The sequence below is a fragment of the Phocoena phocoena genome, chromosome 10 (assembly GCF_963924675.1).
Source record: "Phocoena phocoena chromosome 10, mPhoPho1.1, whole genome shotgun sequence".
NCBI lineage: Eukaryota > Metazoa > Chordata > Mammalia > Artiodactyla > Phocoenidae > Phocoena > Phocoena phocoena.
This window is the reverse complement of record NC_089228.1, coordinates 49,249,645-49,275,771: the sequence shown is the minus strand read 5'-3', so window position 1 is coordinate 49,275,771 and position 26,127 is coordinate 49,249,645. Positions and strand designations below refer to the sequence as shown.

The 26,127-nt window shown below is 46.1% G+C and overlaps 1 protein-coding gene and 1 non-coding gene across 8 annotated transcripts in view; one reads left to right on the top strand and one right to left on the bottom strand.

Annotated features, from left to right (window-relative positions):
- The window catches only part of MLH1 (mutL homolog 1), a 51,188-nt gene that overhangs the window by 18,576 nt on the left and 6,485 nt on the right, over window positions 1–26,127 (bottom strand). For all 7 annotated transcript variants that reach the window (XM_065886031.1, XM_065886026.1, XM_065886025.1 and 4 more), the window contains 10 exons: window positions 24,100–24,173; window positions 22,435–22,507; window positions 21,225–21,316; window positions 19,746–19,788; window positions 19,517–19,605; window positions 17,463–17,575; window positions 14,631–14,724; window positions 13,564–13,717; window positions 7,531–7,907; window positions 5,288–5,436 (listed from right to left, as the gene is read on the bottom strand). In XM_065886031.1, coding sequence (XP_065742103.1) covers window positions 5,288–5,436; window positions 7,531–7,907; window positions 13,564–13,717; window positions 14,631–14,724; window positions 17,463–17,529 — 841 coding nt within the window. In that variant the 5' untranslated portion in view covers window positions 17,530–17,575; window positions 19,517–19,605; window positions 19,746–19,788; ... (1 more) ...; window positions 22,435–22,507; window positions 24,100–24,173. The remainder of the gene's footprint in view (window positions 1–5,287; window positions 5,437–7,530; window positions 7,908–13,563; window positions 13,718–14,630; window positions 14,725–17,462; window positions 17,576–19,516; window positions 19,606–19,745; window positions 19,789–21,224; window positions 21,317–22,434; window positions 22,508–24,099; window positions 24,174–26,127) is intronic.
- Window positions 16,336–16,408, top strand: TRNAG-CCC (transfer RNA glycine (anticodon CCC)). The gene has a single exon. It is a non-coding gene; the product is annotated as a tRNA-Gly (tRNA).

Sequence of the window (26,127 nt, the reverse complement as noted above, 5' to 3'; positions counted from 1 at the left end):
GAAAACAAGCTGTCACTTTACAAGCCAGCAGTAACTCTAAGTGTGTGTCTACTCTGCACAGAGCTTCCCGGCCAGTGTGCCAAGCTCCTGATCTGCTCAGGACCAGGAAAGGGGCTGGGGGCTGAGAGGCAGGGGTGACACCCTTGGAGTCCTCCACATGTCCTTCCATAGCAGAATGAATGACTAAACATGTGGCAAAGTCAGGAAGTGGAATCTATTACAAGCAGAAAAAGTAAACCAGAACGTAGCAAGATGGATGAATTTTAGGAATATGTGTATACTTATATACACTGCAGAAAAACAATATAATTCCCTTTATACAAAGTTTAAAATTTGTACAACAATAAATTTTGTAGGGCTACAAATATGGGTGGTAAAACTATAATAAAAGAAAGGAAATAATAATCACAAAATGTAGGGTCACAGTTACCCTAAGGGAGGAGGGAAGGGGCTGGACAGGGAAAGAGCACACAGGGCTGCACAGGTGATGGCAACGAGCTGTTCAAGTTAGCATTCATTTGTTTTCTCCTGTAGATCCTACTTATGTTTCATAAGCATGATTTTGCATCTACTAATTTATCTGAGTGTGTGTGTGTATGTGTACATATATATATATTTAATGGAAGAAGTAAACATACCACCACAAAGGGGGACAGGGGAGAGGGGGTGGAGACAGCAGGGCAAGGGTCTGGGGACAGCCATAAGCCTGTACATCACATTTTTACTGTACTTTTTTTTTAAGCTTGGACACCACACATGAGTTCTCACATTGTTACATAAGTTCTGCAACACTCTGCTCCCCCTGCAGAAAGAGGCTTATTTTCCTCATTTTTAGAATAAGTGTTCCCCTCTGTTCCCACTGGAAATTCAATGTCTCTACAGGATATTCTGCGTAGGTGGAAAATGATTATTTTAAAAGCTAGAGAACATCAAATAATCCTGAATAATGAGGCACTGGAGGAAAGAGAAGCAGTGTAATTTACTAAAAAAGGGTCAGAGATTTTTCCATACAGATTTTTCATCAATGCTCTGACACATCCACAGGCCACCAAAGGCCCAGCCTGGGCAGGGGGCCGCGAGGGGGGCGTTGGCTCCCTGCAGGGGGCTCAAGCCAGGCAGGAGGTTGACAAGGAGGACAGGCAGGGCTTCTCCTCCCTGGGCTCCATGAGGCTGTTTGCACCCATTCCGGCCTCCTATCAGGACCTCTAGAACCTGTGCTTTATTCCTCTCCTAGTTACGCCCACAGCACTGGAGGTCTGTGGGCGTTTCCCTGCCATTCTGCCAGCAGCAAAATAGGACCAAATGCTCTGTGCTTCAAAGCCAAACCACACATCTGAGTTCACAACAGCAGCCTAGGGTCTCAGCACGTTCTCTGAGAAGCAAGTAAAGCCACCTGAAGGAAGGGTGAGCTGTCCTCTGGTTCCTAAGGGCCACATGTGGAACTTGCTTCCTGGCAGCCCCCGGGCGCCAGGGCCTCTGGCTGCTGCCTGAGCTGATCAAGCAGCCCTTCCAGGCAGATGTCACCCTGTCACCCTGGTGACGCGGCCTCTGTCTCTGTTCCAGAACGTCCCTCATTCTACCTCATGTCACAGCGGACGATTTACCAAACACCCGCCCCCCAACAGCATAGACTCCTTTAAGACAGGGGTTTGAGTGCATTCAATGCATTTTCTGCCTCAGGGCTCAGCGAGGTGCAATATCTGCTGAACTGACTTCTGGGGGGGCGATTTAAGATTTTTTTAATATTTTTATTCATTATCATTTATTTTTGGCTGCGTTGGGTCTTCGTTGCTGCAGATGGGCTTTCTCTAGTTGCGGTGAGTGGGGGCTACTCTTCGTTGTAGTGCGTGGGCTTCTCATCGCGGTGGCTTCTCTTGTTGCAGAGCACAGGCTCTAGGCGTGCGGGCTTCAGTAGTTGTGGCACGGGGGCTTCAGTAGTTGCGGCACACGGGCTCTAGAGCGCACGCTCAGTAGTTGTGGCGCACGGGCTTAGTTGCTCCACGGCATGTGGGATCTTCCTGGACCAGGGCTCAAACCTGTGTCCCCTGAATTGGCAGGCGGATTCTGAACCAATGTGCCACCAGGGAAGCCCCCTAAACTGACTTCTTGAACCAAAAGAAGCTGTTACATGGTGACAAACCATAGAAGAGTGTGTACACTTAAACCCAGGACTGTTCACCAAACATCAAGAAAATAAAGTTGTGGATGACATGCTAAGCACATTTTCAGATTCAAGCGATAGCAAATAACTTATGACATTCCTCATCCTCCTTAACAGATCAAAATTATGTGACTGGCAATAAGTAACTTAGTCATTATTAATCCAGGATAAGCCTAATTCCACGGAACACGTGACGGGATACCGGGCCAGAAATTAACCTCGTTGGTTGCTCGAAAGTGTACCCAGGAGGACTGGGTAAATCCAAAGACTCCAGAGTTGTCTGATAGAGCATTCAACTCTGACGTCCCTCAAAAATAGGTTCCAGAGCTTCCCCTCTGAGGCAGCTCCTCCCAATCCCTCCTTCAGCAAAGATCTCCTGAGTCCCCAAGCCAGGCACTCTGCCGGGTACTGCGATGAAATAATCACACAAATAAGTGCAACTAAGAACATCGTTAATGGAAAGCATCTTACTTCCTTCCTGGGCCAGGGTCACAGCTCTGTGGGGGCACAGCCAGGCTCTGGCCTGCCTCCCCAGATCTGAGCTTCAGAGAAATCCCCGTAGGCATTCAACTCAGAGACAAGCAGCACCCCCGCCTGGGGCCGCATCAACAGATGCAGTGAGCAGGGCCCGAGGCAGCGGCACCCCACCCCCACCTTTGCACATGGCGTCTCAGGTGTTCACCACAACAGCCCGGTAAGGGCTGTAGCAGGAACACCATTTCACAGAGCAGGGAAAGGCCCCACAAAGGTGAACAGACTTCTGAGTAGCTACGGAATGCTGTAGCTGGCAGGGGCTTCAGCAGAGTCCTCCTGGCTCCAAAGTGCTCACCCCACTCCCCACACCAGGACTGGGACTCCCTCTGTAGACCCTACCCTGCATGTCTGAAAATAGCCTCAAGTCTGAGGGATCAGGGATCACATGCTGTGCTCATCCCAACATGTGATCTAGAGCAGCTGATCTAGTTTTGCACCTAAATACTGGGCTAGCATCTCTGATGCAAGCCACACCAGTAACGACCCACCCTCCACAGGGCAGGCACCCAGGCCAGTTTTGCCTTGTAGGGATGTTCCAACTAATCTGTCCTCTCCATCTTCCATTTCCTTATCTTTAAAACAGAGATAACAGCATCCGCTCTGCCTCCCTCACAAGACTATTCTAGAATTAAATGAGGTAACACTCATGAACATACAATTTCAGAACATTTAGATTCATCAGCACTTCATCAATGAACTCCAAACCTGACCAAACCTGGTGCAGGTTAGCTTTGTACTGCACTGAAAACAGTTTGCAACTATTCAGAAATTTATTGAAATTGTAACTTTAAATAGCCTGCTTTGCATAAGGAATACAAATCCTTAAAGAAAACGCAGTAAATTCCAAATCTGAGGGAGTCTGTCAATTAAGCAACTGTGAGGAAGGCTGCTAAATAAATCAAGTCATGGCCCAACCTCCTCTTAATTATTTAAAATGGTTTTAAAAGCTCCCAGCTTGAAGGCCAATAACAGAGGGAAAGAGCAATGGGAGCAAATCTTAACGGAAACAGAAATCAGAAGCCAACTGGCAGCGCCATCTGCAAGTTGCAAGGCCTTAGTCACAGGAAGCATATAGCCTTCCAAGGGAACAGGCCCTCTATGCCTTTCCCCACATGCAGACACACAAAGGCCCAGAGTGCGAAGAAAAGAAAGAACGGGCAAGGAAAGGCAAAATGAGGCCTTCCTGCATTCATTCAAACAAGCAGTAACTGAGAGAGAAGATGTAAGGGGCCTCTGAGTCAGAGCAGCTGTTTAGGAGGCTAACAGTCAGTGGGAAAGGCACTAAACTGCTCCTTGGCCACGCCACACAGCTTGTGGGATCTCAGGTCCCTGACCAGGGATCAAACCCGGGCCCTCAGCAGTGAAAGCGCAGAGTCCTAACCACTGGACCGCCAGGGGATTCCTCACTCATTTCTTTTAGAAGTCCAGGTTGTCATATTTTAAGATAACTTTCAACACTGCTATAAAATGTTAACTTGTTTAATCAAGAAATGTGTAGTAGGGCTTCCCTGGTGGCGCAGTGGTTGAAAGCCCGCCTGCCGATGCAGGGGACACAGGTTCGTGCCCTGGTCCGGGAGGATCCCACATGCCGCGGAGCGGCTGGGCCCGTGAGCCGTGGCCGCTGAGCCTGCGCGTCCGGAGCCTGTGCTCCGCACCGGGAGAGGCCACAGCAGTGAGAGGCCCGTGTACTGCACAAAAAAAAAAAAGAAGAAAGAAAGAAAGAAATGTGTAGTAGATGAAAAATGGCAAGGCCAGGGCTAAACTGTGTAGACTCAAGTGCAGAGCCGCCCAGTGGAGCCCAGCAATGATGGCTCCACCTGGAGCACGACTGTAACTCATCAAGTGGGGTCAGGACTGCTATTAGGGCCAAGTCACTATCACACACCTCAGTCCCTGTGTCAGTTCATCCCTGGGAGGTGACGAGCCCCCTTCCATTACTAAAACCATAAAGTTAGTTTTGGAGTAATGGGGACTCAAATGGAGTTTTATACTCAGGTGTTCTGAAAGCTATTTCTGAGGAAGATAATGATTTTTCACTTTATCTTTAGGATATAAAAATATCTATTGACTCCTTACTCTGTACCAAGTGTTTTACTTACATTTTCTCTCTAACCAGCACAATAATCTTCAAGCGTGAAATTAATCTCATTTTACAGATGAGGAAAAACTGAGTCACAGAAAAGTTAGGTCATGAGTCTAAGGTCACACAACAGAAGCAGTAGTACCCAGATACAAACTAGGGCCCCCCAGAGCCTGTGCACTTTCAGCAACAGCACGCCCAGGGCAGGCCGTGCTGCTTTTAGCTAAGACAGAAATCAAACTGAAGATTATTTAAATGACCACTTTACTCTGACTCCTCTGGTTTAACGAGAGTACCAATTAATTCTAACTAAAACCAGAGACTACTTTTTCCCTTCTCTCCCAGTTGAAAATTATTTTTCAGCTGCTGCTGCTGTGGGTTACTAAAGGAAGCGAGGTTTGTTCAGCACACTGCAGAGGCTGTCCCAACACAAACGCTTCCTGCACTTCCCAAACCTTCACATTAGCAGTTCTGGCCCTGGGAGTCGCAGGCAGCCCTCAGCACTTACGTACTCTCATGTCCCCGCTCACTGATTTCTTCCTGGAGACTCAGAATGCTGGTAAGGTTAATGATCCTTCTCCGGGGGGTACAAGCTGCTGTCATTTCCTTTTGGGATGCATCCTCCACCATTTCCAAATCAGAGCCTTCCCGATGTCTTTTTCTGCAAAGTAAACGAGGAACTGGCAGCTCATAACTATCTTAAAAAACTGCTTCAAACTCAGTCAAATTTTGTTCCTTGCATTTTGGAGAAGGGAGCAGCTTCTCTGTGCCGGCTCTCCACATCTGGGGAGGGCTCCCTGTGCTGGAGGCGGCCAGCCAGATCAGGATGTCCTCCCAGATACTGCTTCTCTGACACCCCTCAAGCCTTATTAGTGGCCACTGCAGGCAGCAGGGCTTTGGAGTCTGGCTCAGCCCGGAGACGTGCAGGGTCTCGATCAAGTGCTTTGACCTCATCACATCTCATTCATTCAGCCCTCCATCCATCCGTCCATCGGGCACTGTTATAGTACCAATCTCACACAGCCATGACAAAGTGCCCGCCCTCACCATGCTACCTTTCTAGTGGGAGAGTCAAACAGCAACCGAAGAAAGATAATTTTAAGTAGCAACAAATACTGTGAGGAAAATAAAACAAGGTAACAGAATGAAGGGGAAGCAAGAGAACTTTAGATTAAATGGACAAAGAAGGTCTCTGGTAAGAGGCGACATCCGAGTTGAGACCTGGGTGACAAGAAGCCGGAGAGTTCCTGCACTGAGGGACCAGCAAGAGCAAAGGGGTGAGAGCTCAAGGAGGTCGGGTCAGCACTGGAGCAGCGTGGCCAAAGCGCCACGAAGGGGAGGAGAGTGATGAGCTGGGGGCGGGCAGGCTGGTTTCACCCCAAGTGCCGCGGGAAGCACTGGTTTTCAGCAAGGAGTGAGACACCCTGGTTCCTGGTTCAGAAAGATTCCTCTGCTGTGTGGTAAATGGTTCGCAGCATTAAGTCCCCAAGTGATAAACAGAAATGTCACACTTCCCAGCAGGGCTGTTAAGAGCATTAACTGAGATAATGCATATTAAGTATCTGGCACACAGTGGATGCTCAGTGAACGTTAGCATCCTTTATTATTCTCTGAAAACAAATCCTTAGAAGCCATGTCCCTAGACTGACTTGGAAGTGAGCAAACCAGAGTTTAAAAACTCACCCAAGTTCCACTGAGCAATCAGAGCCAGGGTTTCAGTGGTCAGACACCAGGGGGATGTGCGGCCTCAGGCAAAGGACTTCACCCTGAGCTCCAGGGTCAGTACCCGCAAACACTGAATAAGGAACATCCACCTTACAGATGTCAGTAAGATGTCCTTGAAGCACCCAGAGTGTACACTGAAGATGCTCAAAATTAACTGACAGTCATTAGTACGGCTGTTCCTGCCCCCTCTCTCTAGCTCTCGTTCACCACTAGCTCATGCACTTCAGGGAGTTTCATAATTTGAACTGAGAAACTGTTCTTCTGAAAGGAATGAAAGCAGCTTGCAGTAGGATGGAAGAATCCTCCAGATATTTTAGGCCCCCCTTTCCAGCCACCTCTGCTGTCGAGGCTTTATCAAAATTCAATACTAAAATTAAAGGATAGATCTTCTGATTTTTTTTTTTCTGATGTGTTTTTAAATAATGTTTGGAATCACGGACATTTAAGATATTTCAAAGGCCACTGTGATGGGTGACTCTAAAGCCATGGTCAAAGGCCAACAGTAGACCAGGCCAAAGCACCAACCCATTGGAGGGAGAGGGCGAATCAGGGAGAGAAGATGCAAGGGGTTTGTTACAGTCCAAGTTAGAAGGTAGTTTCATTAAAGAACGAAGGAGGACTTCCCTGGTGGCGCAGTGGTTAAGAATCCACCTGCCAACACAGGGGACACGGGTTCGAGCCCTGGTCTGGGAAGATCCCACATGCCGCGGAGCAACTAAGCCCGTGCGCCTCAACTACTGAGCCTGTGCTCTAGAGCCTGCGAGCCACAACTACTGAGCCCACATGCCACAACTACTGAAGCCTGCATGCCTAGAGCCCGTGCTCCACAACAAGAGAAGCCACCGCAATAAGAAGCCCGCTCACCGCAACAAAGAGTAGCCCCTGCTCACAGTAACTAGAGAAAGCCTGCACGCAGCAACAAAGACCCAATGCAGCCAAAAATAAATAAATAAAAGAAATTTTTAAAAATAGTTAAAATAATAATGATAATAACGAAGGAGGCAAGCTGTGCTTTCCCGCAAGGCCATACCTGGGGTTCTCAGGGCTGGAAGAGGGCCCTCTCTTCTCTGACAAGTCTGCAGTCCTCTTTGCTGCATCCTCCTCCAAGCCCTGATTCTTGGCAGCCACTTCAGCAGGAGCTGAGAGTTCAAGCATTTCCTCATCCTGCTGCCTGGCCCCGCTACTAGAAGCAGCTGTCCTGTCCTCTAGGACAACAGCCTGGGGCTGACTGGATAGGGCCTTGCTCACAGGCTGCACGAAGGCATCGAGTTTCTGTTCCCGGCAATCTGTGCGGACCATCTGGTGGGCATACACCTTGTCGCCACTTCCAGCAGTAGATGAGAGAGTCACACCTGTTGTGGATTTAACCACTTCCCCAGAGGGGCCAGTAAGACCTGGTAGTAAAGTCTGTGTCAAAAAAGACGACAGTGGGAAGAGTCAGTGTATGAAGGACAGAAGCACAGGTCCCAAAATGGACTAAAAGCTAGAACCAGGTATATCATTACAGAATTATTATAGAAGCAATTCTGACCAAAATTTGAAGTATGAAATTAAAAATACACAAATATAAAATTCAGCTAAATCCTTATAATTTAAAAACTGGTTTGAGGGCTTTCCTGGTGACGGAGTGGTTAAGAATCCACCTGCCAATGCAGGGGACACGGGTTTGAGTCCTGGTCCGGGAAGATCCCACAAGCAATGGAGCAACTAAGCCCATGCACTGCAACTACTGAGCCTGTGCTCTAGAGCCCATTAGCCACAAGTATTGAGCCCACGTGCCACAACTACTGAAGTCCGCGTGCCTAGAGCCCATGCTCCACAAGAGAAGCCACCGCAATGAGAAGCCTGCGCACCGCAACAAAGAATAGCCCCTGCTCACCGCAACTAGAGAAAGCCCGCACGCAGTGATGAAGACCCAATGCAGTCAAAAATAAAATAAATAAAATAAATTTATCAAAAAAAAACCCTTAAAAAATAAAATAAAAACTGGTTTGATATAAAAATACTAGTGTAAAACTCTCATATTTTTGTCTACTTTTTATTTTTTTGCTGCCATAAGAGATTTTTTTTTATTGTGGTAAAGTATACATAACATAAAATTTATCATTTAACCATTTTCAAGTGTACAGTCCTGTGGCATTAAGTACATTCACACTGTTATGCAACCATCACCAACATCCACCCTCCCAAACGGAAACTCTCTACCCATTAAACAGTAACTCCCCATTCTCCCCTCCCCTCTAGCTCTGGCAACTACCTTCCTACTGACTATTTTTAAATATACATATTTCCTAGGTCTGTCCACTGGAAAGGCCTGAAAGCAATGACCACCCGGTAGCAATGAGGTCCCCCAATCCCAGATTATAGTGTCTAAATGCCATTCCCCACTAAAATAAACCAGAGTTCCTTGGAAAAGTGGCCAATTCCAGGGCATGGGCTGGGAAAGTACAGAGTGAGCCTACAAACATCCTGTCTCACCAGACACAAGGAAACTATCAAAATCTAATGGAATTGGGTCAAAAGGACAAGAGCCCCAGCCTGAAGGGGCTTCTGCTGGCCAAAGATGGAATAATTTGACTACAACTGATTGAATTATGATGCTTGTTAACAACTATGACAAAATACTAAAAGAGAAAGAGAGAAAAATGGAGAAGCGAAAGAGGGAGGGAGAGAGGGAGAGACAGAAAAAAGTCATTAAATGTTACTGGACATTGCTAGGACACCAACCCATTTCCCTGCAAATTGATCATCAAAGGCATAGAACTCAGCATTTATCCTTACTTTCTGGTATGAACTGTATTTCAGGATAACCTGTTAGCTCTAACAAATGAATGAAAATTATTCTGTACAGAAAATTATAGCTTATTAATAAAGAAGAGATGATAAAATCAGAAAATCATAATCTTGCAATCCTAATGAAATAACTGATGCAGGCAATGGTCATCAATGAATGGTGAAACCTTTAAGCTAATCACTAATAGTGAACTTCATGGTGAAGGAATCAGGCTGTCACCAGCTAAGCCTGCTGAGAAATCCTAACCCAGGATGATAGGACAAGCCATCACGCGCCTCCTGCTGGGATTCGATAGAAAGTACATGGCAGGGGCTTCCCTGGTGGCGCAGTGGTTAAGAATCTGCCTGCCAATGCAGAGGACACAGGTTCGAGCCCTAGTCCGGGAAGATCCCACATGCCACGGAGCAACTAAGCCCGTGCACCACAACGACTGAGCCTGTGCTCTAGAGCCCACAAGCCACAACTGAGCCCACATGCCACAACTACTGAGCCTGTGTGCCACAACTACTGAGCCTGCATGCCACAACTACTGAGCCTGCGCACCTAGAAGCCGTGCTCCACAACAAGAGAAGCCACCACAATGAGAAGGCTGCGCGCTGCAACAGAGTAGCCCCCGCTCACTGCAACTAGAGAAAGCCCATGTGCAGCAACGAAGACTCAGTGCAGCCATAATAAATATTTTTTTAAAAGTACATGGCATCATCTATCACAAATTCTTGCAAACATTTTTTTAATCTGAATATAATCATACCTCTAGATCTAATTTTCAGTTTATAGGAAATATGGAGGATTGAAACAAATTAAAGGACACTAAGAAGAAGCAATCGGCTAACCCAAAATGTGCATTTTTCTACAGGACACCTTCAAAATAAGCTAATAAGAACTATAACCAAAAAAGGTAGGGTGATCTTTCTAGTTTCAAAGAGACATAACCAAATATAATGAGTGGAACTTGACTGGATACAGATTTGAACAAAGCTATTTTTTTTTTTTGGCCATGCCACATGGCTTGCAGGATCTTAGTTCTGTGACCAGGGATTGAACCTGGGCCCATGGCAGTGAAAGCACCGAGTCCTAACCACTGAAGCGCCAGGGAATTCCGGAACAAAGCTACTTTTATAAAAAGATCTTTTTTTGAGCAGTTAGGGTATTTGAACACAGACTGGATGTGAAATGGTATTATTACTATTAATTATATTAGGTGTAAAAGGACATTGTGATTGTATAAGGAAAAAAAATGTTTTTAGATGCATAATACAGTACTAAGGGAAAAATAAGTGCCTGGAATCTGCTTTAAAATACTCCTTCCCAGGGACTTCCCCAGTGGTCCGGTGGTAAAAAAAAAATCCGCCTTCCAATGCAGGGGACTCGGGTTTGATCCCCACTCGGGGAACTAAGATCCCACATGCCATGGGCAACTAAGCCCACGCTCCACAACTACTGAGCCCGTGCACTTCAACTAGAGAGAGAAAACCCACATGCCACAACTAGAGAGAAGCCCGAGTACTGCAATGAAGATCCTGGGTGTCACAACTAAGACCCAACGCAGCCAAATACATAAATAAATAAATAATAAAAATTAAGAATTAATTAAAAAACACTCCTCCCCATCCCCCACCCTCAAGTGGGAGAGGGAGAGAGAAAACAAGATGGCCAGGTGTTGATGGTTTGTTGAAACTGGGTGATAGGTACATGGAGATTTGCTGTATTACCTGCTTTTCTGTGTGTTTAGAAAGACTCAGTAATAGAGTTAAATAATAATTAAAAGTTACAGTAGCAACTCTGCTCAAAAACGAAAAAGTCTCCTGGCACAGTTTAAAAAGGCCTTGCGATGCACTTACTTCATCTGCCTGTGCAATTTCCACAGGTGGATTTCGGGAGGCAGAAAGTAACATAACTACTCAGTAATTTTAAAGTCCTGAAAAGTGAAATACCTTGTCCAATATGACAGAGTAGGAACAAACTGCAAAAGCCGCCAGGGTTCCCGATTTCCATACCAAATGGCCTCACAGCAAACCAGGGCTCTTGCTCTCCTGGCCCCTGGAGTAGAGTGCAAGGCACAAGTTGGGGAGCAGGACGAAGGTGACCCACAGCCAGAAGGTCAGGAGCCAGGGCAACCTGCTGTTGGCAGGGCAAGAAGGTGTTCTGATGACCCCACAGGAGCAGGGACAATCTGAGTTTGGAGCCCTCCACGCAGAGCAATGCACCAACAGAGGGAGGCCCTCTGATCCAGAAACCCACCTTCCTTCTAAAGACACACTGGTTCAGGACCATGCAGAGTTCTTTTGGGAAATAAAATGTAATCTAACTAAATGAATCTGCCTCATGCAAGATGAGACAAAGAGGGAAACTGAGAGGTTCTTTTCCCAGTGGAGCGACAGACTCCTCCTGGATCTCTGGTGAACCTCTTCCTCTGGGTCTCTCCCCCAACTCCCCGCCAGCCAACCCATGTCCAGATGCTGGCAATTCCAGATTTTTAACTATTAGTGAATGGAGCCACGTCCTCTGCTCAGACCCCCTCCCCACTTGTCCCAAGTCGCTGTGGATTTCCATCCACTCTCCAGGCCACAGCCACAGAGCTCTTCATAAAATGCAAACCAGATCCCGTCAATTCCCATCAAGTCAAGGTCTAAACTCCTTAACTTGCTGATAAAAACCTCTCGATCTGGCCTGAATTCTGCGGTGAGCGTAGGCCTTCAACACGCAGACTCCGCGTTGCTTAACCCCGGCTGCACATGCCAGCACCCAGCAAAGCTTTTAAACACTACTGATGCCCAGTCCCCACCCCCTGAGACTGATTTATTGGTTTGGGGAGGGCCCAGGTATTAGCTAAACGGTTCCCAGGTGATTCTACTGGCAGCCAGCATAGAGAACACTGACTCAGCAGCTGAGCATCCAGATCCTTAACACCTGTTCTCTTGCACCGCCCCCCACCCCTTCCCGAGGCCTGTTATCCTCATCCTTTCCTCGGCCAGAAACGCCCTGTGCACTCCTCCTCCACTTCTGCCCACCTAATTCCTTCTCAGCCTTGGGGGCCCAGGCTCCACATCCCTTCTTTCACATCTCTGAGGCCCAAGCCCAGGACAGGAGCCCCCTCCTCCCTCCTCCCAAGTCTCTGTTTTTCTCTCTCGTGGGATGGGGACTCGAGGAGACCGTACCCAGCAGCACCTTGCCCATGGGGGAGCCTCAGCACATATTTGGGGAGGGAGCAGTAAAGGGTGCTGAGCAACAACAACGGATGAAAACCACCTGCCAGTTATGGAGCCCCCCCTGTGCAGCTCCTGTTCCAACGGCTCACACACACCCCACCCTCAGCTCCAGCAACCTCTAGGCGTGCGGGCCCCAGGGCTGCCCCAAGTGCGTTCATTTCACTGCTGGTCTCCCACCTAGGTTCTTTCCAGGTGGTAACCGTGAATACTCTTATGGGAAGCACTCATCTGCTTGGTCACTCTGAAAGTTTTCTGAGAAGCAGGGCTCACAGAAGCCCGCTCTCTGCTTGCAGGACCCAGTGTAATTTAACAGGGAAAATGTTTCCATTTCTGTAGTTTTGGTGTCTGCTGTGCTTCTGATGAACCCATCAGAACCCATCCTCACTATGAATACAGTACAGGACTGCCCAGACATGATGTCATCTCAGAACTGGGACAGGACACTAGAGATCATATTACCAACCCACTATTTTACAGATGGGAAAACTAAGGCCCCAGAGAGGGGGAGCAGTTTATAATCAAAGCACTTAGAACCTGGATAATTGTAATAAGATGAACGGCTGGACATTTTCCATCTGCTGTTCACCAACCACTTGTAAACTTCCTTGAAAGTGGGGGTGACCACTTCCACCTTTACTGAGGGGGACATGGAGGCCAGGGAAGGTTAGTCACACGGCAGTAACCCAGGTCTGACACGAGAGGCCCCGCCCTTCCCCTGCCTCTCCAGAGCCTGGCCCCTGCACTCTGCCCTAGGTATGCGGAATCAGCCTCCTCTGAATGTCTCCAGCGGAGAACGCAGCGGAGCGGCGCCCTACTCTGTTTCAGACAGCTCATTTTCCTAGGAAGGCAGTCTAAGGTCAGAAGGAGGCAGAGAGAAGAACTCAGGGCTTGACTCCAGGCCCAGGAATAACGCCACAAAACCTTCACAGCTGGGTTCAAAGAAGGAAATGCTGCTGAAGGAAAGTACTAAAGCAACCGTCAAAAACCTGGGCTCTCGTGTGACAGGGCACATTTAAGGTGGCAAAAGCACCAGAGAAAGAGCTGGGTGAAGCGCCCCCACCTGGGTGAAATAGGTCCTGGAGGCGTTGGAGCCCAGGAGCCTGCTCTCAATGTGCTGCTGCACCCGCTCCAGGATGCTGTCCTCGTGCAGGAAGTGAACTTCGTGCTTCGTGGGGTGCACGTTGACATCCACATTCTGGGGGCTGATTTCTAAACTGGCAGGAAAAAAGAGAACAGTTACCTCACATGGTGAAGAATGGGGGCGGGCAGTTCACTCATGGTGTATGTGGTGGGTGGAAGACTTGAGGCCGAATGACACAGCGGTTAAGACTTCAAGGTCAAGTCTGAGTGACCTGGGTTCAAATGCTGACTCTGCTACTTGAGAGCTGAGTGGCTGTGGGTAAGTTACAGCATCTTTCTGTGCCTGTTTCCTCACTTGTGAACTGGACATAACACATGGTGGGGATTAAACCCGTGTAAAGCACTTTGCATGTACATGGCATGTTTATCATACGTCAGCTGTTATTATCACCTCTCCAGAACTAGTGGAATTTCTCATTACATAACCCAGGGCCAAGGCACTTAACTTCTCTGGACTGGTTCTCCCCTCTGTAACCAGGAACCTGTCCCTATTTAGTGCTCAGTATTACATGGAGAGCAAAACAGTATATGTGAGAGAACTTTCTAACATTAAAATGTAATACAAAAGTCAGTTTAAAGGCTGTGCCAGCTATCAACTTATTGCCTCAGGCCAAATTCACCATTCACTGCTGGCTCTGATAATGGAGTGTTGTAGTGTGGATCTCTGTAAGTAGAGGGCACTGGACAGACCCTGGAGAAGGAAGGGTTTCTCTGCCAGGTTCGGGCAGGTTCCTCCTGGTGCAGGGGCAAGACCTTATTCACCTTTGTCTGCCTGGCACAAGGGAGCCTCTCAGTGGGATTCTGCAGGAGTGAATAAAGGAAAACTGTGCCCTTTACCTGTGAAAAGGGAAAGAACACCCTGTGCCAGTGGGGTATGGGATTCACTCTGACCAGGCTAATTAGCAAGTCCATCTCTTTCAAAGAGGACCGCTGGACAGAATTACTCTTCCTTGTGAGTCTTGGGTAAGGAGTTCAGAGCTGCATTACCTGAGGTACAGGAACGGGTGTGTGTTTTTGGGCAAATATGCTGCATACACCGTTTCTATGGCTTTTCTTAAGGAAGTTGACTCTACCAGACGATCTAGAAAATAAAAGTAATTAGCTCAAATCTGTCCCAAGGGGTAAGGTGACAGGTGCACACCTATACAATGCCATGACATCAGCTCAGGAAGAACACCTCTGGGGTGACATCCACATCAGCCCCCTTTACCATTATTACTCCTCAGCATCTCACTGTGGGATTGGGGCTCTCCTCTCACCCGAGTAGCAGGAATACGACAGGGCAGTCAATTCTGCCTCCCCATTCCCTTCCCCCGCCAGTCCAGGTGGACCACGTGCCCTTGCTCAGAATTTCATTCTGCAAATACATAGTGGGGACCTACCACACGTGCCACAAGTTGGGAAACAAACTCTGGTAAATAAACCTAATTCCAGCTCCCAGCGGTAAGGACCACAGGGGAGGGAGTGGCTACCTCTGCTCAGGGACCTCCAACAGTGGGGGAGCCAAAAGGAGTACTTAAGGTTAAGAGTGTGTTTTCCAGGCATTTCAGGTGGTAGAAATATCTGAATGCACGTTGGAGGTAATTTAGGAAATGAGGCAGGCTTGAGGGGGTGGAAAACAATAAAAGCTGGGAGAGATAAGACTAAAATCAGGAGAGATAAGACTAAAATCAGGGCATTGGCAGGTGGATTCTTAACCACTGCACCACCAAGGGACACGCATTCGAGCCCTGGTCCCGGAAGATCCCATATGCCATGGAGCAACTAAGCCAGTGCTCCAAAACTACTGAGCCTGTGCTCTAGAGCCCGTGCGCCACAAATAACTGAGCCCACGTGCTACAACAACTGAAGCCCATGCGCCTAGAGTCCGTGCTCCACAAGAGAAGCCACCACAATGAGAAGCCCGCATGCCGCAACTAGAGAAAACCCGTGTGCAACAACAAAGGCCCAATGCAGCCAAAGATAGAATAAATTTTTTTTAAAAAGGAGCTGCTTTCAAAAAAAAGACTAAAATCAGAGGAAGATCTTCATACAACACAGCTCTCTTTTCTCCTCAGACCGATGACCTGCTGATGACCTGATGTCCTGCGTTGGTGGCGCCAAGGATATGCCACATCTTTTTATTTCCAATGAGAAGACCGGCCGTGATCTTAGCAATGAGGAGACTATTATTCTGAGTGCTCACTACATCACCCACGGCTGCCTCAATAATGCTGCTGTACTGTGTAATCTGACAAAAGGACAGCTGGAGCCCCTCAGCTGAGATTTCTGAACTTGAGATATGCCTAAGGAGTGTTCTTTGTCCCTGCCACCTGAGGGAGCCTGTCCAGTGTGTAGATAAGTGAATGACACACATAAGAGTCTGAACTAACCTCTAAAAAGTCTACAAATAACAAATGCTGGAGAGGGTGTGGCGAAAAGGGAACCCTCCTACACTGTTGGTGAGAATGTAAATTGATACAGCCACTATGGAGAACAGTATGGAGGTTCCTTAAAAAACTAAAAATAGAATTACCATATGATCCAACAATCCCACTCCTGGGCATATATCCGGAAAAGAAGAAAACTCTAACTCAAAAAGGTATATGCACCCCAACATTCACAGCAGCGCTATTTATAACAGCAAAGACATGGAAGCAACCTAAATGTCCATCAACAGATGAGTGAATTAAGAAAATGTGGTTTAGGGACTTCCCTGGTGGTCCAGTGGCTAAGACTCTGCACTCCCAATGCAGGGAGCCCAGGTTCAATCCCTGGTCAGGGAACTAGATCCCACATGCTGCAACTAAGACCCAGCACAGCCAAATAAATAAATACTTTTAAAAGAAAAAGAAAATGCGGTGTATATATGTATATACACAATATTACTCAATCATAAAAAAGAATGAAATACTGCCATTCGCAGCAACACAGATGGACCTAGAAATTACCATACTAAGTGAAGTCAGAGAAAGACAAATATTATATGATATCACTTACATGTGGAATCTAAAAAATACAGATGCACTTATTTACAAAACAGAAAGACTCACAGACAGAAAACACACTTATGGTTACCAATGGGGAAAGTGGGGAGAAGAATAGGAGCATGGGATTAACCAATACACACCACTATATATAAAACAAACAACAAGGATTTACTGTATAGCACAGGGAACTATATTCAGTATCTTGTAATAACCTATAACAAAAAAGAATCTGAAAATATATATATAGACGTGTAACTGATTCACTTTGCTGTGTACCTAAAACTAATACAATACTGTAAACCAACCATACTACTTCTTTTTTGCGGGGGCAGCTACACGCAGCTTGCAGGATCTTAGTTCCCCAACCAGGGACTGAACCCAGGCCATGGCAGTGAAAGCGCTGAGTCCTAACCACTAGACCGCCAGGGAACTCCCAATCAACTATAGTTCAATTAAAAAAAAACAAATACTGCCTGCACCTGAGATACCCCCTCCCTGTATCCTGCTGTGCAATTTCCAATGGTGGGCCTTGATATAAGGAGAGAACAAAGATCTGCCCAGGGCCTGCTGGTAAAGGCTCTGAGGCCAGCAGGCGAGCAGGCTGAACTGGCTCCCAGGAGCCTGGGATGCCGTCTCCTGGGCGCCCTCTCACAGGCAAGAACCAGACTCCCCAACTGTCAGCCAACAATGAGCACATGTGAGAGGGCTGAGCAGACTAAGGGCAGAAATTAAACCACATTTCGGCATGAGGTTTTCCTGGGTGTAATCAAACCTGTCCATGAGGAATTTTTCCATGGCCCCCTAAGGTTCCCTGTGGATAGATTTCCCCACGTGGCTCTTTCTCACTTACGATTGATGAAGAGTAAGAAGATGCACTTCTTCACCGAGTAGTTTGCATTGGATATGTAGCCATTCATTTTGAAGGCGAGGGTTTTATCCTCACACCCAACTTCTATCAATTCTCTGATTGGAATAAGAGAAATTTTGAGGCTTTGGAAAAAAAATGGAAAATTCAAACTTTCTAAAGAATCAGAGTTGGAAAAAGCAGGGCTCCTTCCCATAAACTGACTGCCAAATGTAGACCCCTGTGACTTGGTTCACTGAGATCTCCGGGGCCCGCCCATTCATCTGTCTGTCCACCCATCCACCCACCTACCCACCTAGCTAGTGTTTTCAAGCACATATAATATGTTATGCGCCAAGCATCACCATCACTGCTAGGACACAGCAAGTCCAGGCTCTGAGACCTTATTTTGCCGAAACTTTTATGTATCTTAGTAACTAAGTCCCAAAGATGAGATTCCAAAGAACTCATCTCTGCTGAATCCCTCACTCTGCTGATGGGCACCATGACGGGGCTCCTGTGTGGTGCTCCCCAGAGTGTGTTTATGGGGAGGGGAGGCTAATAGGTGAAAGGAGGTTCTCCCACAAGCCACACTCATTTCTGCCTGAGGGCCTCGCAAGTGCTGGTCCCTCTGCCTGGAAAGCTCCCACTGCTAGCTAATTAATTCCTCCTTATCCCCTGTAACTCGGGGACCACTTCCTCAAAGAGCCTTCTATGACAATCCCTCTCCCCAACCACAGGAGATCCCCCCACCTTATACTTTTCCTTTGAGGCATATAGCACAGTCACTAATGAATGGAATAATTATTTCCTGTGTCTTTCCAACTAGAATATGAGTCCTCTGAGGGCAAGAATCCTTTCTGCTTTATTCCCTACTGAATAGCTCTACCACACAGCACAGCACCCAGCAAGGAGCACTTGCTCATTAAGCACTTGCTGGATGGATGGAGGATGCTTTGCAGGCAGTGGTGTGTGCTCCCGATCTGAGTAGAGGGCACAGCTCGCCTTTCTTCCATCAAATCCTCTCTTCCCCAAAAAAGAGGCTGGTGTTCTGGAAACATATTTTGGGAACTGCTGCTCTCTTACAGTCCCTAGGAATTTCATAACAACTAATTCTGAGTCTTAAAATTTGGTCAATGAGCTCTTAAAAGTTTCACTGTACAACACAGCTCTCTTTTTGCTCTGGGAGCACAGCTGAAAAAACAATTCCTTAATACTTAATTAGTAAGAAAAGGGTAGTTAAAAGCAAATTGACTGTTCCCTAGCTAGGAACGTGGTTTTATTCCAAGAGTAATTTGTCCTTCAAAGTAGAAAACAGAGTTCTAGGACTACTGCTCCTGCTTTTAAGATTATTGGAAAAAGTGAAGTCAGGGGCTATCTAGTTCATCTGTGTACCCCCAGCATCTGGTGCACACCTGGCATATAGAAGGTTCTTAGTATTTTTCCCCTCAGATTATGACACAGGCACTTTGGGCTTTGCAAAGTCCTGAGATTTAGCTATGGATCTGTGATGGAAACAGTGGTTTTCACCCACAGAAGGGAGTGTCGAGGAAAATCTATAATAATACAAGCAATTTTCCTGCTTAGGCTTTCCGTGACAAGATTTGGTGACACAAAACTGCTTGCCCCCAGACAGGCAAGTTTGTTTAAGGGCAGAAACATTTTATTTGTCTTTATATCCTTAACTTCTGACACAAAGACTGGAATATGGGAGGCAATTAATAAATGTTGAATGATAATAAATGCAATCCTAAAGTGATGATAATGAAAATACAAGGACAAGAGGGAGCACTGGAAGATGACAGAATTCTCCTATACTGGAGATATTTTGAAGACAGAGACCTGGAGAGAACACACTGATTCACAGCCAGAGCATCTAGGAGATGTCATGCACCCAAGAAGGGTTGATTCCATGAAATAATCTGAAACATGACACTAAGCCTGAAGCATGAAAACAAGCCTGCATATTTGGTTAAAGCAAACTCTTAAGGCAGGTGTTAACAGATTCCAAAATAATGTGACAGAACGCAAATTTTTAAAAATATAAATTATCAACGTACCGGCTAACAGCATTTCCAAAAATGGAGCGAATGTTGTCCACGGTTGTGGCATTGGGCAGTGTCCTGACGTCGGCTACCGTCTCACCTTGCTGATAAACAGAACAGAAGATCCAACTTACTGTCTCACAGGGCTGACTGAAACACCATAACCTTGTCTCCACGGGCAACTATAAAAAAATCCTTTCTTCTTTCACAATACATAACCATCCCCTATAAATCAAGAACTTACTTTTTTAACCGAGAAACTAATGCCTGAATTGTGTACTGAATACCTGGCAGAGAAAAAAACAAAACAGTAAAAAAAGAGTGGCCAAATGCAGAGTACATGCCCCCTTTCAGTTAAACAAATTGGTGGAGTTAAGTAATCTAAACAAAGATATATACAAACAAAAATATCTTTAAATGTCATATTTTACCCACAGGAAAATAAGCCAACAGAGACGACATGAAGATATCAATGCTAAATGTGGCAGAATCGAATAAAAAACAAAAAACTTTGCTTCTATACGTTGCTGACTAGACTCAAGGATATTTCAATACAATCTCCTCCTTGCCTACAGTTTTATTTTCACAAACTCAAAAGATCTGGGTTGCCTCAAAGACATCTTGAGAATGTAGCCTGAACACCCTCTGCACTCTGTTGTTCTGTCTCAGAGTCCCCAACACACACCCTCCCAACCCGCTGCTTCTCCCCTGAGGTCCTGTCCTAGTATCTCCCAGCCTTTTCTCGGTTGGCTATCATTTACTACTCCTCCCACCATGGGCCCCAGGACCTGGAGGATTGTGTCTAGCCAAACGCACTTATTCAGTAACAATTAGCTCGCTTATCACACCTAGAACTAAAACAGCCAACCAGAACTCCTCTATTTCCAGGAGCTAACTGATAGTGATACTGATTCATACGATTCCAGGGGAAAAAAAGCAAAAAAACTTGATGTGTCTGTTCCACTTTAATAGAGGTAAATGTTTTACTGATTTTAATTTTTGTAGCAATACTGAGAAATAGTTAACACACCTCTGTTACAATTCAAGGACAAGCAGGCTCAGAGAGCCATGCTGGGGCCACTGTACTAGCGGGTTAAGTCAATCCTGGACATAACGTTGTTTTCACCTGCCGAGTCCCTTCTCACTCTGTTAACAGGCCCTAGTCTTCCTTTGGGACACTACCTCTTCCCCATTTCACTTGATATATCCTTAGACTGCCAGTCAAGAAATCTTCTCCCCACAAATGTGGGCACACGATGGGGGGACCCAGCCTATGCCAATAAGATGCACTCTCCCGGGAGACAGGCTCTTGAGCAGAGTCAGGAAAGGAATGAAAACAGTTGGAGCAGGGCCACTATATTAAATCCCTGAAGCCACCCTGCTTCTTGTCCTCCCCAAGGAGCAGCCGTCCACACACTTCTTTCCACTTGCTGAGTCACTCCTCGCCTTTCAATAAACGTCTTTTGGGCTCAAGTTAATACAGTCAGTTTGTCTTGCCTGCCACCAAAGGACCCTCACTGATACAGAGACCGACTCCTGCTCTCTCCTGGGGACATGAAAGACAACCCAGAATTGGTGACTAAACCTTGACCAGAAACAACCTGTAGGCTCGTACTGCTGCTTATCGTCTAGCTCAGCAACTGTTCTCAATTTCTAAGCAGCAGAACACATTCCTTTGGTGAGAGAGTGGTTCAGAGACCCCTGCCCAGATTTTGGACTGTACCTGCCGACAACTTCCAGAATTTTCCCATACTCTTCACTTGGATTTTTTAAAGCTTTCCTCCTCGTGGATATGTTGTAGAAAAGGTCCTCTACCTGAATAGAAGATTGATTTTTCTTGTAAACTCACAGAAATAGATGGAGATAAAGCTGGGTCTTAAGGCAGAGAATCCAACTACATTTATCACCAGCACAGTTCTAAGCATTAGGAGAGGCGGCAAGAGATGGGGCAGTCTTAACAAAAGAAAGAAGGGATATTTCACCTGCCTCCCGCTTTACTCACTGATTTCTCAGATAGGTACTGGGGGCTACCTCCATGTCAGGCTCTTTGCCTTGTGCTGGGAATAAGAAGACAAATAAAGCACGGTACTGCCCAGAATAGCACAAGATTTAGTGGGGCAAACATAAACTAATAAACAATTACAATACCACATGGCATTCAAACCTATTTTGCAAACTAAGAATAATTATCAGATCTTTTAGGGGTTATTGGAAATTACACTGTGGTCCCAGGTACAGGATTCCCCCTTAACATGCACTACGAAGTACACGTTCATTTCGGCCCCCACCCCCCACTCCACCTGCCTCATCAAGCCCAGGGCTTGGAACCTTCGAGGAGATGTGCTCTGGCTGGGGCTGAGGGTGGTAGGGTGGGATGTGTAACATGACAGTGGGGTGCTTTATGGGATCTCAGAACAGGAAGAGACCAAATGTGGCACCACAGAAATAAGGCAGTGTAACACTTTCTCCTAATTAATGATACAATCTGTTACTCAGAGCCCTTTGAGTGAGTGGCAGATATTCTTCGTTACATCCTTCCTTGAAAGATGAGCAAAGTGACGTTAAGGGACATTAAACGACTTGCCTCTGGACACACAACCACTGACTGGCAAGGCTAAGACTCTGACTCCTCAACTGGAGTCAAGCTTAAGGTTCTTTCAATGCCAGCTACCCTGCCACAGATTTCTGTGGTCTCAACAGAAGAAACTCCCAGCCTTTTAAACAAAAAAAAAAGGAGGCGGTGGGCAGGCTGCCATGCCACAAAAGTCAATAATCATTTCTCTTTCTTAGAGTGTGGTATCTTGGGGCTCCCATTAACTAGTAAATATTCATTTTTTTAATCCTTTGAGAACTCAAAGACAATTTTGTTTTTTACTTCAATATTTATATAAAGCTCTCTTTCAAAACTTTCCCCTCCCATGTACCATTCTTACCGTGATCTGGGTCCCTTGATTGCCTGCACATGGTTTAGGTGGAGCTTTCAGCTTTCCATCTGAGTAATGTGCTCTATCAGAAAATATAAGAGATTACTGAGAGCTAACAAAAAAAAGAACAGACACTTACCCAAAGAGTAAAAAGGTAAATTACACAACAATAGATTAAAATATAGCCACATTATAAATTGTCTTAGCTACCCGTTTCCTCTCTTTTTCCACTTCCATAACCATTCTAATTTGATACCAAAGGAGGGGGGAAAATCCATTTTTTGGTTTGTTTGTTTTTTTTGGCAAATATTGCTTTTTAGTTCCTGAGTTCTGGCTACAAACAATAGTTTTGCCATTGCCTAAGATGACTGTAAAATTTTTTTCAATGATTCTGCAATCATTTATTTGAGGGGCTACCATGTTATCAGGCCTGTAAACGCCCTGTAATAAAGGCAGGTCTTTGGAGGTTCTTGATTTAGTGAGGGGACAGACTTTTCCCTTAAGTGTAGAACAAGGTGCTAAGTGATCCAAAGTAGGAAAACATTCAGCCTGGGGTGGGAGTGGGGGAAGTGTCACAGAAGAGATGACAATTCACCTGGACTCTGAAGCAGTATAATCTCAGGTGGAGAGAACAGGGAAGACCATCCAGGAGGGGGAAAACATAAACAAAAGCAGAGAAGCTTTAGACTATGCAGCAGCTGAGGATGTGTGGAGGGGAGAGGCTGGAAAGATGGACTGGGAGGATGCTAGTTGCTATGACAGTGACTCGATTTCATCCTGCCACAGAAGGATGGGGCATAACACCTCAGAGGCAAAGAAATGGAACCTGTGTCCCAGACTATTTCAGAAGACATTCACTCACAAGTAGCTCCCCAGTTTGTCAGAAGGGATTCTAATCATATCAGCCCAGCCAGCTCCTAGGGCTGTTACAATTTGCATCGAGTAAACCCGCTCTAGCACCAGTGCTGCAGACTCTGAAATGTTCCATCTTCCATTACTGCACACACTCAACTATTAAAGAGGGCTGAGAAACAGGCAGAACTGCCCTTTATTGAAGCTATTTTCTATATAAACTAACAATCTGTATGATAAAAAAAAATTCTGTTTTTTGGCGTGAATTAGACACTCAATACCCATCTTTCACTAGGGAATGGCCAGTGCTTATGAAAACAAAGGTGTGATTTTGATTCCCTGAATCCCCTTTCTGTTCTGTTCCAAGGTCATTCAACAGCCTCTGAAAACTGTGCCAACATAAAAGACAGCCAGTGGCCACCTGTGGGAAGGTGCGGCGGGGGGCTCAGAGCGGCTAAGGAAACAGGATCCTTCAGCACCCCAGCCATGGCCCCATAATCAAGCCAAAGGGACATCCTGCCAAAGGGCAAAGGGGCAGAATGACATCACAGCTCCCATGGACTCAGAATTCCTCTGTGTAACAGACAACTTGCTAGGCACTTGTCATCTGTTACATCATAGCTTTCACGAGTCCATAAAGTAAGATTATTACCTATGATGATCCCTGTGGATTATCAACTAATCCAAAGGCAGGAAAGAAAAGTTACCCAAGATCTAGGCCAAAAAAGATAACACTGGTGTTCAGATAAGATTACTTTGAGATGCAGGCAAAAAGCACATTTCAGGATGAATTTATACACATAGCAGAGGACAGTACTATACCTGTATGCACACTTCCCGTCAGCTGTTTTGGTTGTAATGCTGACGTGAGCCACATGGCTTATGCTGGCCAAAGCCTAAGGAAAAAAAGGAAATGGAATGAAAGAAAAACCCACTGCTGGGTCACCCCATCTCATCATTAATGGAGAAGTTATCTCAATTGCCTCTTCTGTTTTGTATTAACAAATGGCAACAATGAGCACTCTGCTCACTCGCTTTGATGACGCTTTTTTTTTTTTTAAAAAAAGAAAGCTATTGAGTTGAATCTGTAGCATAATTACTAGAACAAGGGAAAAATATATATATAAAAGTCCAAAAGGAAACACACCCAATTTTTTTTTTTTTTTGGCCACACCGCACAGCTAGTAGGATCTTAGTTCCCCAACCAGGGATTGAACCTGGGCCCTCGGCAGTGAGAGCACTGAGTCCTAACCACTGGACTACCAGGGAATTTCCCACCCCCAAGCATTAACGTTAACCTTAATAGCAACTGTGTTCAGGTGTAGAGTTATAGGTGTATTTAATAGTCTCAATGATTTGTCTTCTAACAAGTTTAAAGCCTGCCTTCAGAAATGGATAATGGAAACACTGCAAATAGATAGTGCTGTATACTATTATTCAAAACTGTTTTCTATAAGCAATTTTATGTTTAGAAATATAAATTTAGGGACTTCCCTGGTGGCGTGGTGGTTAAGAATCCGCCTGCCAGTGCAGGGGACATGGTTTCGAGCCCTGGTCCAGCAGGATTCCACATGCCGCCAAGCAACTAAACCCGTGCGCCACAACTACTGAGCCCTCCTACCACAACTACTGAAGCCCGCACGCCTGGACCCCGTGCTCTGCAACAAGAGAAGCCCCCGCAACGGGAAGCCCAAGCACCGCAACAAAGAGCAGCCTCCGCTTGCTGCAACTAGAGAAAGCCTGCGCGCAACAACGAGGACCCAACATAACCAAAAATAAATAAAGTTAAAAAAAAAAAAAAGAAATATAAATTTAAAATTATGCAGGGACTTCCCTGGTGGTCCAGTGGTTAAGACTCCGTGCTCCCAATGCAAGGGGCCCGGGTTCGACCCCTGGTCAGAGAACTAGATTCCACATGCTGCAACTGAGATCTCACACCGGGCAACAAAGATCCCACATGCTGCAACTAATACCCAGCCCAGCCAAATAAACAAATAAATATTTTTTAATTATGCAATTAAGACTAAACAAATTAAAAGAAAAAAAGACCATTTTTTTCCCCCTTAAAATCAGGATTGGTTTGCTAGCCCTTTGGAATCTGTAACTCCTTTCCCAAGGACACCATAGCATACAAAAATGCAACCCAGGCACTGTGATGGGGTCTGTGTGACAGCATCTCAGGAGACAGTGAATACAGCTGTGGCAGACTCAGTTCATTAACAAGGACCATGGCTCAGGCTCAGAGATTACCAGGTCCTAGCTGGATTTCCCTGGTGTATGTAATTGAGCTAATTTTCATCATTAAAAATGTAAATGATTTTGCAACCTGTGGTAAGGAAGGACATTAAATACATCCAAAACTACAATGCTACCCAACACCAGGAAAAGAAAGGGCCACTGGCAGATGGTCCTGCTGCTTCAGGGGCCTTTGTACCGGCACTGGAGCAAGAGGACAGGAACACAGACTCTGGGGTCAAACTGCCAGGGCTCAATACCCCATTCTGCCACTTCCTAGCTGTGTGCCCTGGTCATGTTTCTTAAAGTCTGTCAGTTTCCTCATATGTATGTAAAACATGGTAATAATAATAATAGAACCTACTCTACAGAGTTGTTAAGAGTGAAAGGGTTAATACACACAAAGAGCTGAGAACCATGGATGGAACACAGCAATCCCTCAATAAATCTTCCCTATTTAATTACAACCCCAAAGATACCCTACAGCTGGGCTAAGGCTCCAGGAGGCCATGCGCTTAGGAACTGACTCAGGAAGTTGCAAAGCCAGAATGAAACTGCTTTGCTAGGGTTGACCTGAGGCCTACTTAAAGTCAGGGGGCCCTCAGGGTACACAGT